The sequence below is a fragment of the Onychostruthus taczanowskii genome, unplaced genomic scaffold (assembly GCF_017590055.1).
Source record: "Onychostruthus taczanowskii isolate IOZ18803 unplaced genomic scaffold, ASM1759005v1 scaffold168, whole genome shotgun sequence".
Taxonomy (NCBI): Eukaryota; Metazoa; Chordata; class Aves; order Passeriformes; family Passeridae; genus Onychostruthus; species Onychostruthus taczanowskii.
Window position 1 is genome coordinate 130,553 of NW_024498884.1, and position 15,857 is coordinate 146,409.

Here is a 15,857-nt window from a genome sequence, read left to right on the forward strand (position 1 = left end):
GAAAATACAGGCTTGTGTATGGGTCAAAATGAATCAAAGATCAAGTCATGTTTTGGATATCAAAAATGTGTTTTATGCATTCAAATTCACCATTGCTTCTACAAGATATTCCTTCAGCTAGTGGAACCTGGTCATCTTTGTCCATACAGAAACCACTCCAACCCCAGCATCAATTTCCTCCTATCATATATTCCTTGTGATCCCTTTTATCCACCTAATCTCTATTGTCTTTTTTCCTGTGTTAGGACTCATCATATCATATCACAGCATATAATCCATCTACAAGTAAAGGGCAAAATTCAATTTGTTTGCATAAATAATGAGAAGCTCTGAGATAGCTGTGATATATGCAATATCAGAGAATAGTACAATACTGATGAAGAGCTGTTAGGTGTAGGTGATACTATTACATGGGGATGTTACTGGATCTCAGCATTTTATAAAAAGCCTTTGAAGGTGGAGATGATGTTTTCCTGTCCTGCTGTCATATTTCCTGAATGACAGAGATTCCTGACTGGGCCAACAGTCTTGCTGTTCCTACATCAGCTGCCAAGTGCGCTCAGAAAAACTGAGACTCTTTGTGAAAGACTTAGTCCCATTCCTGCCAGGCAGACAGAAAGTTAAAGCTGGCATCTTAAAGCTTACAATCCCAACTGAATACTCTCTAACATGACTGTGTATTCACTGTAGTAGCTTCATCCTTTTGTCTTGACATATTTGTTTGCCAAGGGTGAAATTACTCATCAGAAGTCTAGACTAGGTACTAGCTTTCCGAAAATCTGTTTTACCCTGAGAGATGCCTAGCAGTGCACTGTCAAAAGTAGATGATCTAGTCTCAATTCAGTGTTTAACTACAAAAGTGACCCTTTAGCTCTCAGGTATTCATTTTCCTCAAGTTCCTTTTTTTTTTTTAATCATAGACTCAAACCTGCCCTGGTTTTCTGAAACACAATCTGGTATTGGGCATCCACTGTCCCAGATTAATGGATATCTCTGCAATTGAGAACTCTAAAAAATAATAGACATTATATTTATAGTGATGTATAACTTCATAAAAAATTTGTTACTAATTAGTTTTTGAAAGCACAGACAAATGGTGAAATAATGACTTAGATTGACAGAGTAAGAGACTAAATTTTTTACACTTTACAATTGAAAAGGTTGCTTAGATTTCCTGGGTTATACACATGAGCTGTACATCCCATATGCATGTTAAGCTAAGGACTCAATTTTTCAGTCTATATTACTGCAAGTAATTTCTTCTCACTCATGGAGAAAAAAAAATAATAGGTATATTTGTGAGAAAAGAAAGCATTTAGAAATAATTTGGTATAATATTCCAAGTAAAGCACAGTTGCACAGAAAATAATCATAAAAATAAGTCAAGAAAGCAAGTAAGTAACTTTTCCTTTAATCTTTAATTTAATTTTTTCTTCATTTCTGTTACCTGCAGCAATGTCACTCAGTACTCTTCCTGTTTTATGAAGATTGGTTTTGACTCTCCCATCACTCAGATATAAGAGGAAACCACCTGAAGACTGGTGCAGTTTACTGGATAATAGAAGTCCTTCCTTGTTCCAAGTGCGAAACTGAAAACTGACAAATACTTCATCTTGCCCTGATGTGCCTTGCAGTGCCAGGAAACTGCTGGAGCTCAGAAATGTCACAGGAACCACCTGTGGCTCTAAACATGAGAAGGACATATTGCCCTAGAAATAAATAAAACAAATATGGCATTAGGAAGAATCTTGAGAATTTCTCCATGGAAACTGCAGTTTAAAAACATGGTACATAGTACTTGGTTATATTAGTCTAAAAATCAAACATGAACATCATCAGTCTGAGAAATGTTAACATAGCTGTCTGACCAGAGTAGACTCATCTGCTGGCACAGAGCGGCAAGGACCTTTGAGGGAATAGCGTACGATCCTAAATTATGAGGCTGATTTAATGCTACTTCAGGAGTTAGAAAGATCTGCTTTGTTCCTAGTTTGGCTCAGTCTCAGTAAGCACTAGGGACTTCACAAATTCTTCAATGACAAATAAATGCCGTGCTGCTGACTGCACGTAAACACACACATGGGTCTAAATGCTTGGATGCAGAGAGGAATGTTGAACTGTCACTGATTGTTTCAGACAGTGTTAAATTTAAGAAATAAAAAAATCCAAATTGATGCAATTGAAGATGTGTACTCCAGTATTTGTTTTCACAAACAGAAAAATTCCACATATAAACTCTTGATACTTACACATGCACAACACATACTTCTTAAGTTACCAGGGAATGTGTTTTCAAGCAGGCCCATATGGACTAGATGATGAGTTGGATTTATGCACCTAGTGTTTGTTTTGTGCTTACTTTCTTCTGAAATAACTGTTTCTTAGATAAACTAGTGGCTGAATTCATTGAGAAACTCTGAAAGTAACCTGCACCTGTACTTGTACTAAGTGATGCAGATAAGAAATCTGGAATGGGAATAATAAATTTTTTGCATCTGGTGTCAGAGTTAGTTAACGCCTTATGGGGCTTGATAGTAGTAAACTGTGCACTCTGATCTAATGATTTGCTGACACCATTTGAACTATAACTAATTTGTTTTGGAGAAAGGATAACTAAAGAATAATGTTTTTGGAATTTTAAAGTACACCTAGTTTCTGTTCAACACTAAGAGGTTTTGAACTTTTCAGCATACATAAAACTTTGACCACACATTAAGTAGCTTTAAAATCAATATAAGAAAAATATTCACTTGTCCTTGGTGTGGCAAAGTATTAAAGTTTATGGGTTTTCATTTTCTTCAAGGAAAATAGATGAATAAGTAAAAGCTTTGTCATATGAACTCAGCTGTACAGAAATGAATAGTCAGCTAAACTGACGCGTAGTGAAAAAGTACTCATCAAATTATAAAAGCCTTGTTAAATGCTAAAAGCTGGCCATTTGCAGATTCCTTCACTAAAGTGCCTATTTAACAGGGATTCTATGGTAACAGAGATTCTTTCTACATTATTTACATTATGAAATGTCTCCTAAATAGTTTTAAAAGTAGCACAACAATTTAAAACATTTGATATGGAAGTAATGAAATTTTCTGTTACAGATAATTTTATAGATCCCCATCCACTAGTCCGCCCAGAGTCTACTATAATTGCCCATTCCCCAATATTCAAGGGCATCATGGACAGAACACTATGCAGAGGTAGAAGCTTAGATAATTTTGGAATATTTCAAGTGAATTTCACATGAAAAGAAATGCCTCTCATCCATTTCTTCTATGACAGAGACCAAATTTGATTCTTTGTATTCTGAACAGAATTCCAAGTTAAAATATTTGATCATGAAAGCATTTAATATATTTTTAATTATTCTGAGCTGATTTCTACAACACCTCTGCATTTTCTGCTACAAAATAAGTACATGTTACAAACAGAGATGACCCTTGTTGTACTAGGGAAAAAAAAACCGAAAACAACAGCAAAGGATTTAGTAAAATTTCTAGAAAGACTTTTGTAAAACAGAAGACATTTGTTTTGTTATTGGAAGTGTTTCTCTAAAAGGTAGGAATTTGGATTATATGACTCCTGGCCATGTCACAATAAATGCACTGAACCCACCAACTTAAACTAAAGGTCTTCAGAAAAAAGATCAGTATAAATTGAAAAACAGAACTGATCTATCAAAATTATAACGCTCTGGACAAAATGGAACAGTGTCCTCAGCAATAACGAACCGTTAAAACATATTACTGGTGTTCTTATTAGTCAGGCACATATTCTTATTACTGTGCGACAAAGCCAGATTTGATGGCTTCTGATGCATCTTGTTACTCATTGACTTTTGTCACCCAATTAGCACACAACACTGCGATGTCAGACATAGCTGAATATCAGCTAAAGACCTCAAGAGTAAAATGCATCCCGCCTTTTCTACTAGGATGAGTCTATTCATCGTAAAATGAGAAGCAGCCCAACTTGGTAATCACTTTATTCTTCTTTCATTACCTAGCATAGATTTTACTAGAAATGTGTGCTAACTGGTTGGATTTGAAAGTGGTTGTGATCTTTTTCTCTGTTTTAGTTATTTTCTTAACTATAAATTAACTTAACTTTCTTAACTATAAATCTCTTACCACAATGTAGATCTGAGATTTATGCCTTCTGGCCAGGTCAATAATGTTCACTCCATTATAATAAATATTTTCAAAACACCCATGAAAGTTCCTGCGTGATAATGTCCCTGATTTTCCAGGCAGTGGGATCCCTCCAAAGCTGAGCTTAGAAAGAGAAGAGAAATCAATAATACTATTAAGTCATTTTCTAAGGAAATAATTTGACTGTACTGTAAGAGCAGAGGTCAAAGACTAGCCTATGATGAATTCTTGTGTATTTCACTGTATCACATCTACATATTATAAGAATAGGCTAACAAAAAATTAGGCTATATAAAGTCAAATGTATGCAGCAAATCTTTCTGACATTTTGGTTTTTTTTTTTTCTTCTTCTGATGTATCTGTGTCTTGAATCAGTTTTCAGGGTCCATTACAGCTGTGAAGCCAAGGAGAAGAGGAACAAGGCCAAGTACAAGGAGACTATGCAAAACGGTGTAAAAAGGAGAAGACAATTAGCAACAATTTCTTTAGAAACTTGAGCCTAACTTCTCCACTCTGTGCACACCATAACTACTATAATAGAAAACAAGAGTGAATCAAATTACATTATTCTAGGACAGATTTGAAACAAACTAAAGGAGGCACATTTTCCCTTTCAAAATGCTTAGGCTGTGCAGTTCCTTTGTATGGTGCTGTAAAATTACTTAGTTTCAGAAAGAGATTGGAAGATTTAACAAAAACAAAAACCCATTGAGAGCTATTAAATTCAAGAATATCATTCTGTCTAAATACATCCCTGCCCTAAGGCAAAAGCTGCTAGAAAGCAGTAAATTATTTTAGAAAAGCATTGCCACAAGGGTGACCTTAGTTCTGCTCTGGTCTATGTTTTAACTCTTTTACACCATCAGAAATAGGATTACACTATAAGTGAACATTTGAGCTCAAATATTTCAAAGCTATTCTAGAAAACATTGTAAAAAGGGTCAGTACAAACTATTAACCTTTTAATTTTTAAATTTGTTTTAAACAGTTTCAACCAGCTGATTTTCCCTCTCACCATTTTTTTTAAATTAGTGTGATCCTCCAAACTTGATATTATGATTTACATTCAGAAATTCTGAGCAGATATTTTTGAAATGGAATAATGCAGACACAGAACAGCATGACATCTCACTCTAAAATGCTTAAAAATTAGAATGAGTACAAAGAAGTCTGCAGGTTCTTGACATTCTGCTCTATCACTCATTGTCTTATACAACAGTATAGGGCAAACATAAAGCAGTCAGTCATCACATTACAACTGTGAAATAGTGGTATTTTTAACCACAGGCAGGAAAATTTCATAGCACATCTACATCTACTACTTTTCATGAATCTACTATTTGTGCAAGAAAGATTTTTTTCACAGTATAATTTTCAGATCTAACAGGGATTTAAATCTTGATATAAATATTTCTACAATGGTTTTTATGCTGACCTTGCAATTTTCATCAAGCTTTATGTTCATAACATTAATATTCATTAAATAATAGCATGGAGTTGAGTCTCATTCATTATGTTTACAATATTGTTTATCACATTTGCAGCTCTATTAAAACAAAGGTATTAAAATAATGAATTCTGAGATGAAAAAGATGGTCTTTTGAATATACTGAGTTGAGTCTAGTGGAAGGTTTGTACTCCAAGAACACCTCTTTTTCTTTGATTCATTCCCTTAACAGACAGAAAATCCCCAAGGTCTTAAGGACTACAAACTTCTGTATGTTCTGTTTCCTTTGCCTGTTTCAGTGCATTTGCATAACAAAAGTAATAAGTGTAATAAAGGAAAGGTAATTTTCACACCTCATAATCAAGGTCCAAATAACTGAATTCTCCTTTTGCATGAAAATGATGAGTGTGTTTATCCACTGTAAAGTTTACTTGATTGTTAAAATGCTCAATGAGAACAGAATGCCAGTGTTGATCATCCAAAAGGCTGCCCAGCGTAATATTAATTTGGGCATTAGAAGGATGAGTTTTAGTATCACCTTGAAAGAAGAAAAATAGAAACTATTAATTTCATTCAAAAAATATAATTATTCAAAAATATACTGCTAGTTTATCATATTTTATACATTAAAATCCACTTAACAGTTTAAAAGAAGTTTTAGTCAAGTAATGCCTAGTAACTATATTAGACTTTACGAGACTATAGCTGTTACCTAAATTAATGAGTAGGGACAGCTTCCCTTTAGTTAATTCCAGGGTGATGTGGTCTCCATTTTGTCCTTCTCTGTGGAGGAGAATTCCATCACTTTGCATTGTCTTAAACTTCAGAGAAATCACATCTTTCAGTGCATTAATGAGTTTTTTATTTAATGTGTAAATTAGACAACTTTTCCCATCAAAGCCAACCACCTCAGACCCTAGAAGTAAAGAAATGAAAGATAATGTACAATGCTATGTCTAAAAGAAACAGTTGCATGTTACTTCAATATGGTATGAAGTTCCATCACTAACATCTCTAGATTACTTGTCTACAGTAAATCGTACTTTATTTTTTCCCCGTATATTAGGACTGTTGTGTTTTAATGATGGTGGTATAGCTAGATAATAAAACCACGTCAGAAGACATTTAGCCTCTATTCAAATCTAACAATGTTCACATATGCTGGTCTTCCTTTCCTTGGATCTATAAAATACTTTGAACATTTCTAGTTTTACTTGTATTCTTAGGCTGAAAATCACTATTAATTTATGTGCAATTCATTCCAATGAACAAAATAAAGAAAAAAAAAAAAGAAAAAAAAAAAAAAGCCAAGGCTGCTGTTGACCTTCAGGAAGGGAAAGAAATAGGGCTAACTGATTTTATCCCAATAGTATAAAAGAATATCCATCAAAATAAGTACAGAGTGAACAAGACACACACCAAGGAACTAGTAACACTATAAAAAGCTCATAGAGTATTCACAATTCATATGTAATGAAGAAAAAAGTAATTACCCTTGAAAAATACCTTTTTGAAGTGAATGAAGATGTAAAGGATACTCAATAAAATATGAAGTTGTTTTTCAACTGGTTGACTTCTTGCAAGGCAAGGGAAACCCACTATCTATTTACTAACTTTATATAATTTCACTAAAAATATTTCTCCATATTTTCAGCATGGAAATGGAATGAATTCAAATCAATTTTAGGTTAGTAATTTATATTCCATTTTCACAAAGCTCTTGTCAATGAATGCAGTTATGTTTTTAAATATAGTTTCTTGATTTTCTTTATATCTTGATAATGGAGAATTTATCAAACGTACAATGAATAAATATGATGATCTACCTAAACATGAACCCTAGATTAACCATTTCCTTCATTTTGTCACTAAATGAATATGGACAGCAAAAGTGTTAATTAATGTTGAATTAAAATAATGAATGTAATTTAGAATAGCTTCAATAAAGACTTCAATAAGACCACTTATACATTTATATACATCTACCAAACTAGCTAACTAGAGACATTCTTATTAGACAATGATAACTCTAAGACTGGGAACATACTGTTCTTATTAGTTATTGGGACAAGAGAATAAACATTAACATGGCGCTCCAAAATCCCTCACACTATTCTGCAGCACTAGTTCCTAAGAAGCAATATCTGCTTTGTCTAAATTTGGAAAATAAACAAAATTAAATTTTTCCCCTGCCCTCACCCAATGAGTTAATGAAGATTGCAACAGGGTTGCAGATGGCAATCAAAATCCTTGTAATATTTCTCACACAGGTCTTGTCTTCACCATTCATGCATTACCCCTGGAAATATATTTAAAGAGTTGTGAGAAAGACAGCTTGAGTGTCCTGCAGGGTTATAAGGATAAGTAGAATATGGGCACATATCCAGAGTACCATAAGATTTTCCTCTCTTATTTACCAACTACTTGCAACTTCCTGGACTTCAAAATCCTCTACATGGATTTTCTCTACATAAATAAGAAAAATAAAACAGGTGGACTTGTTTTATGAACATTCATCTTTTGTTTCCACGATTGGCAATGTCTCTTCCTTAAATTAATGTGATATAAATCCTTAGTGCACTATGAAAATATCTTTGGAAATCACAAAATGCCCCTGAGAAACTGGAAATTCTGGAAGCCTCACATACCACAGAACCAAGAAACTAGTGATCCTGAGCAAAAGTTTTAGTTGAAATGACTTATATATATATATATATCTTTATATCAATTGAAACCAATGCTAATGTTCTATAAAGAAAAAAAACTTAAACCAATGCAAACCAACTGGTCATTATTTCAGCTATGAAGAGGATAAGAAGTCCTTTCTTTAACTGATGTAATTGTAATGTGGACATAAAGCATTTCAGCCAGATAGAAAATGCTGAAAAAGCCTCAATATAATTAGAAGTGATAGAAAACAAGAAGGTTTGAACAGTATCTGCAGTGCTTTTTGTTAGGTATCATAACATACATAACTGACAATTTTTAATGTGCAGTATATATTTATTTTCCAGTTACTTATATTCTACAACTTTATACATTTGTAATTTCCAGATTTAAACCTATCTTTCTGCCCAACACACCAAAAAAAACCCCACCTTTTTGGTTTTTTTTGATTTCTATTTTTAGACTGCTGGTTTTGAGAGGATAAAATACAAGAGTACTGCAATGAAGAGGGGAAAATGTAAGCTAAACACATTCCCAATATCCCTTTTTTTTAGTGTCACGATATAGTTTACCTTAACTGTGTTTTACATGGCTTAATTGCCACAATCTGGCATTTCAGGAACAAGACACAGAAAATGTCAGTAGAGATTCATTGTTTCTTTAGTACACACTAAATAGAAAGAATTATCAGGCAGAGGCGTCAGACAGATTTTGGGCTGAGGCTCAGCACAGAGTATTTGCAGTGTAGTCATGTCACAAGCAGGTGTTTTTTTTGGTTCACCTGAAGGCAGGTTGAACACCAGAAGGTAGAAAACAAACTATTTACTTTTCTTTTTCTTTCTTTCTTTCTTTCTTTCTTTCTTTCTTTCTTTCTTTCTTCTTTCTTTTCTTTCTTTCTTTTTCTTTCTCTTCCTTCCGCCACTTCCGCCACTTCCGCCACTTCTGCCACTTCCGTCCGCCACTCCCGCCACTTCTTTCCTTTTCCTTTCTCTCTTTTCTTTCTTTCTTTTCTTTTTTTTTCCTTCCTCCCTTCCTTCCTTCCTGTCTGTCTGCCTCCCTCCCTCCCTCCTTTCCTTTCTTTAAATGACTGTAGAACATGAGTAAAAAAACTAAGGAACATTGCAGAAACAGCAGAATGAGGAGGGAGAAGAATCCAAAATAAAAAAAAAAAAAAAACAAAACCAAAACAAAAACAAAAACAAACAAAAAAAAAACAAACAAAAAAAAAAACAAAAAAAAAAAAAAAAAACAAAAAAAAAAAAACAAAAAAAAAAAAACAAAAAAAAAAAAAAAAAAAAAAAACAAGGAAGGGGAACTATTTAAATATTTAATGTAAGTCCTTAACTGAGTACCCTTATTTGGCCTTTCTACTCAATAAATGCTGAGGCAAAAATGGAAGGGCTTGTCTGGATGCACATTTTACAGGCATCTAAAATGTGACAGTCGAGTTAAAAAGCTTATAGGAGAAAACAAGCTGCATGTAAAACATGGAAGACAGCAGATTTCAGGCCTGTCAAAATTCACCCTGTAAGTACAACTTGATTAATATAGTAATGACTTTTTTAGAACATAGAGACATAGATTTTTCACATCACTTTATGGAGTAGAGAGATCTACATCCTGTATTCTCACAAGTTTAGTTTTAGTTGTGTAATTTCTAACAGGTAAGACTGAAGAATGAAATTAGTGCATTTGCACTTGAATACAGAACACAGTTCACATACTTGATGGTAAATGAAAATAGTGTTGTTTACTCTTAAAGTCTAATACCCAATGAGAGCTCCCTGAAGGAAAGGATGAGAAAATGGGATATGTAAAATATGTGAATCAAAGCTAAAGTAGATATTATTGGCATTTCTGCTTTTCTTCTTTTTCTGGTCCCGCTTTGAAAAGTACAGTCATTCAAAAAGAGCCAGGCATAATTACTGTAACAATAACTCCATGTCCTCATTGTGCCTGACAAATGGAGAAAAAGACTGGAGAGAAAGAATTAAGCTTTTACGTTTTAAAATAATTTTTAAAACTGCAAATCTATAATCATCTGGTTTGTATTCAATGGCAACCACTGAATTTACCTAGTAAAGGCACTTGGCAATCAGTAAAAAAATTAATCTTCCTCAAAAATAGTTAATGGCTACACAAAAATATTTTAACTCCATAACTGCTTATTCTAAATGTTTGGGGTTTTTTTTCAGTTGCATGGACACTTTTCTTTATTTGTCATTTAGACTCATAGTTTTCTACTGGTGGGCAGCAAGCATGACACAGAAGAGAGCCATAATATGGATCTTGCAAGAAAAAATTATGATAGGGAATATAAATAATTAAAATCTGTCTTTTAGGCATGGTCAAAAGAGAGATGTTCAGTTTGAAAATATTTGAGAGCAAAACTGAGTAAGGATTTAAATGTTATCACATGCACAAAGTGAAGGATTGTGAAGAACCAAAGTTGATAACTACCAATGAATTTTAAAGTGAAGCTTAAGGAGAAGAAAGACTATTCTGCCATCATGTACCACAGAAATCAGGTCTCAAATAGAAGACTCAGATGAGATTATAGCTTTGAATGATAAATTCATCTATCCTCCATTTTTAAACTTTGGTTGTTCTAGAATTTAAAAGAGTTGAGGGTAAGTTGAATCACGGTCATACTTTTCAGTTACTCGGTTTTCAAGGCCATTTTCTCAGATTGTTCTGGGAATCATAAGTTGTGTTCCCAGTTCTCAAGGCAGTTGTTACTGAGGAATTTTGTGTGAGCCTTTCAGGCTCTACTCCTGGCATGAGATGTCTGTTTTCTGGGATGAAGAAGTTTACCTGATTTCTGAGGTGACCTAATCGCCTCATCCAGGTTTAAATGTTCAATATCCTTAGTTCACTAACTTTTACCAATTTTAAAAAGTCAGGTTTAAGGCAGAAAGCCCAGAGATATGTTTTCCTACATACACTTGAAGTCAGATAAAAATGCATGGCAATAGAAAACAGGTATATGGAGACCATCCAAAAGAAATCAACCATACAAAATATAACTTAAATAAAGAAGTTGAAAAAAAAAAAAAACCAACCCAAAACAAAACAACAAAGAACAACATATAAAAGCATGCACAAAAAGCAGTTAAAGAGATTGCTTAAAATAAATTCTGTTTCCATAATGGAGAAAAGATGTGAAGAACAAAAAAGCAGTAAAAACTTACATAGAGGAATTAAAAAAAAAAAAATCCATGGATGAAAAACTGCAACAGGAAGATGTCAGGAGTATTTACACTGTCCAGCAGATCAATAAAACCACAACACTTACACAATCTGCTTCCAAAGGCTTATGTCAGTTATTAAGGGCAGAAAAGCTATTAAAAATATATAAAATATAAATATATAAAAAACTTGGACGTGTCCTTGAATTTTTTTATTTGTGGATCTCTCTAGTTTTACTCTTACTGGCTCAGGATCAAGACCACATAGATTTAAAACTGTAAACATTTAGCATATTTTGGCCTTCAGATAAATAGTATACCATGTTAAGATGCAATTTTTAGGACTATGACCAAAAAAAAAAAAAAGAGTTTGCATAACATCAGTTATTGGATTTTGTCATTCCAATACAGAAAGGACTGGAAAATAAGCATCACATATTGATAGTTGATGTACAAACAGTGTAGTAGGCACATAAACTTATTAAATCAGTCTTATTTGAGATTCATTTTAGTCTTAGGAATCTACTTTAAAATGCTATTTAGGCAGCAAAAGACATTGATTAAGATTCATTTCATTTAGCTAACTCAGAAATAAACTTACTATATGTGCATCCATACACTTCAATGCGCATTCCAATCCTGCCATTTGGATTCCAATCCAAAGGCACAAAACGGAGAAATCTTGCTTTAATAGAATGCTGAAGCTTATAGTACACGACACTGTCTGCATTTGTGTTTCCAGAAAAGGCCTAGAAGAAAATGAAAAAGAAATCAGCCACATCCACATTGAATACAGAAATATAAGGAAGTATCACTGATCTTTTCATTTTATATATTTTACTTCCATTTCATCTGGCAAACAGTCAAGCACATTAATAAAATGCAATTGTCAGTGAATTCCACAGGAACATCTGATGATTCAAAATTGATGATTCTTTTGGATAAGGAGTTAACTCATCTGTGTATTTAGGGCTGATGCCCCACGCAGCGAAGTATTTAACAGCTTCTAAAATTTCAGTGAACAAACCCTGCAACCTCAAACATTCCTGTCAAAAAACATGTCGAATATCCTCCTACTTCAATGCATGGCTCTAACACTTTAGCATAAGAAAACAGCGTGATGTCTACAAATTCCTTCTATTGAAAGACTAAATGGATTTTATTGCAAACTTGTGCTTCAAATGCATAGCATGCTGTATTTAAAATGGTCTTATACTGATAGGTTAGGGTAATAAAACACTTGTTTCCAACTAAAGAATCCAAATGATTGTAAAAGGGATGTGTTTCAGTGCCCTGTTAAAAGAGAAGAATCATTAATTTATTTTTTTCACAAGGGGAAAGAAAAAAATGTAAAATTTTTAGCAGTATTTAACTGATAAAACTACCTTCCCTTTTTCTTACATAAAGAAACCAGAAATACATAAAAATGTAAAGAAGAAATTTAAAAAAAATGTAGCAATAAACTATACCATTCTAAAAACTCATTATATGGTTGTAAATTCTATGTTTTAAAGATTGCTGGATTGGACCATGGAACAGTAATTGTGTTCTACTGTAAAGAGAGGACTGTCTGAAACATTTTCTGATTTCTCTGGGTTGTGTGGTGTTTTTTTGTCATTACCTGTTTATGGTATGTGAAGCACAAAGAGTTTGTTCAGACATTTTGAATCCAAATATCTGATGGCTCTCTGAAATATTTAGATGAGCAGTATTTAAAAGATTACACCTTTCTGGCTGTATGAACAGTGCTGTTGCCATAGCTATAAGCCACAGATGTTGCATCTAGAGAAGTACATAGCAACCAATATCTTTAGGTATGCAGCTTCTCTTTCTGTAAGTTTCAGAAACACAGATGAGCTTCACTGCATTCATTATTTATCATTCTATACACAGATCTTTGCTCCTTCTCTCTCCTCTACTAGTAAAATTTCAATAAATTCTAATCACTTAACTTTCAATAGGAAAAAAAAAATAAATAAAAAGACCCCAAACCAACCAATCAACCAATCAAAATGAAAACCAGAACAGTCAGTGAATTGGCCTATTTAAGCTAACTCTTAGGCTAGCAATAAGCAATGAGAGTTGGTGACTTCGAATGTCCACTTTCAGCTTCATGCTTTGTAATTCCACTAACACAGCAAATAAAGGTGGAAATATAACAAAAATCAGAGAAAACACACTATTTGGAGGGTGAGACCCTTTCAGACCTCTTGTCTCTTCAAATCCTATTTGTAGTCTGTAACAAATATAACTGCCCATGAAAGTGCCAATTAGTTTGTTGACTGAACCAGAACCAGGCCCCAGAAGTTTAAGTACTGTGAGCAAATGAAGTGTTCAGTTAAGATTTAAATGTTTGCAAAATTGCTTTTGGAGAGCAGCAACCTCATAAAAATTAATTTAAGTTTTGAAAACAGACTGTATATGGCTTGATGGGTTTTTTTTACTGTAGGGCATATTTAGACTGTGTTTTTTTAATTTACAATTTGGGTTTTGGCTTCAACAATAACCTAAAAATACTTCAGACTACTCCTTTAACACCATTCAGAACTGCTAGTTTAGAAATCACTATTCTTTTTCTGTAATTTTACAAGGCTTTTATCTGAGAAAACCACATTTTACAGTGTATCAATTGTGTTAAGTATTAAATGGGTCTTTATTGCTTGTTTTAAGCAGTCTAAACATTAAATAAGTATTTTGATTTTCTTTTCAGTCTAAGTCTGCTTCAAAAAAAAGAGAGGACAAAATCAGACTTCTTTTTCTCCAGGTTACAGTACTAAAGGTGTACTTGAAACCTATGAAAGTAGCCTGTAAGCTTTTTAGAGGAGAATTATATTCAACATTTCAGACAGTTCTGTCTTTACAGCAAAACACAATTACTGTTTCATGGTCCAATTCATCAGTCTTTAAAACATAAAATTTATAACCATATAATGAGCTTCTTTTATCCTACCCCTCTTTAGACTGTTCAGACCACTTCACTCTTATTCCAAATCACGTATAGGGAACGTGCCATTACTTTATGCAGAGTCCTCACAACCTACACAGATATCTAATGGTTAAAAAGATGTCATGTGGCCCTCTCTTAATAGGAATAACACACCCAATAATTGCACCTAATAAACATTGTTTGCGTAAATATTAAAAGGGTTATACATTCAAGTTAATATAACTGTTTGTTGACTCTTGGTGTATTTACAGGTACTATATTATACTGCTTTCTGATAGTTTGAAAACACACCATCTTCCTCAAAGAATGCAGTTTTTGAAACACTGAAATACTATATTGCAGTTTAGCTGTAAACAGTGACAGGGCCACATAGCAGCAAAGATATCTAGGTAGATAACTCTCCACAACATATTTTATTCCATGAATTAAAAGTATTCTGGGCTGTACTGAAGCCTGAACTGAGACCCTGAACTGCTCTCAAACTTGGTTTAACCGTCCTACTCGATTTCTAACCTAGTAACTTTATCTCAAGCTACTTTAACCCTGATGTGAGGACAGAATTATTTAGTTCATTATGGTGTCAAAAATCACAGATGTGCTGTGGATTGGTAAAGCAGAGTCCTGTTCATAGAAGGGCATTGGCAAGCTCAGAATGATTGTGAAGGTGAGCTTGCATCAAGACAAGGTAAAAAAGTTGGTTGGTTTCTCTGTGCATCTTCTATGTAGAGGGCACCCACATGTGGGTATCAACCAGGGATAATATAGACATCCTGTCCAAAACTTTCTCACCAATCAAAAATTCCCCTAGAAATGAAACTGTGTAGGACCTACAATTCAGATAATCTAGAGGACATGATCCTTATTTACAGGTATAACTTTACTGTATAATACACTAAATATACACTGTAAAAAATAATACTAAATACTATGCACAAAACTTTTATGTATGTTGTGTACCCATTGCAGTAAATATATTTATTACAAACATTACTTAAAAAATATACATATATAAATAAATATAAGTATACTTAGCTGCAAAGCTCCAGTGACTAACACAAGTACTGGTACAGGACCAAACCTGAATAGCTTTGTTGGAAGAGAAGTTGTGGTACTAGTGTACCTCAGTTTGGGTCTAATTTCATCGTGTGGTTTTTAAATTCTAGTACCAACACCAGAAAAAACAGCTGAAAAATTCAGCATGAAGTAACTTGGAACTGTCTGTATAAATTACTGCATTAAAAAAATGCTGCAGGATTAACTCAGCTCTCCCATTCTTCCCAATACTTCTAAATTACATCCAAGTTCACATTACGGTAAAATAAAGGAGTACCTATTCCAGATAACTTAATACACAGTACAAGTGCCCATCAATTGACAGGTTTTCTGAACAAGAATCCAAACACTCGGACTCATCCTTCTCTTCCTATTACCACTGTAGTGAGTTATTGAAGTTACTCCCC

At 33.6% G+C, this 15,857-nt stretch overlaps 1 protein-coding gene across 1 annotated transcript in view; it reads right to left on the bottom strand.

The window, feature by feature from the left end:
* LOC121333367 (contactin-associated protein-like 4) overlaps positions 1–15,857 on the bottom strand; it is a 200,077-nt gene that overhangs the window by 62,475 nt on the left and 121,745 nt on the right. Inside the window, exons 4-8 of the mRNA XM_041399639.1 lie at positions 12,052–12,199; positions 6,308–6,511; positions 5,949–6,133; positions 4,128–4,271; positions 1,448–1,709 (exon numbers count right to left, since the gene is read on the bottom strand). Coding sequence (XP_041255573.1) covers positions 1,448–1,709; positions 4,128–4,271; positions 5,949–6,133; positions 6,308–6,511; positions 12,052–12,199 — 943 coding nt within the window. The remainder of the gene's footprint in view (positions 1–1,447; positions 1,710–4,127; positions 4,272–5,948; positions 6,134–6,307; positions 6,512–12,051; positions 12,200–15,857) is intronic.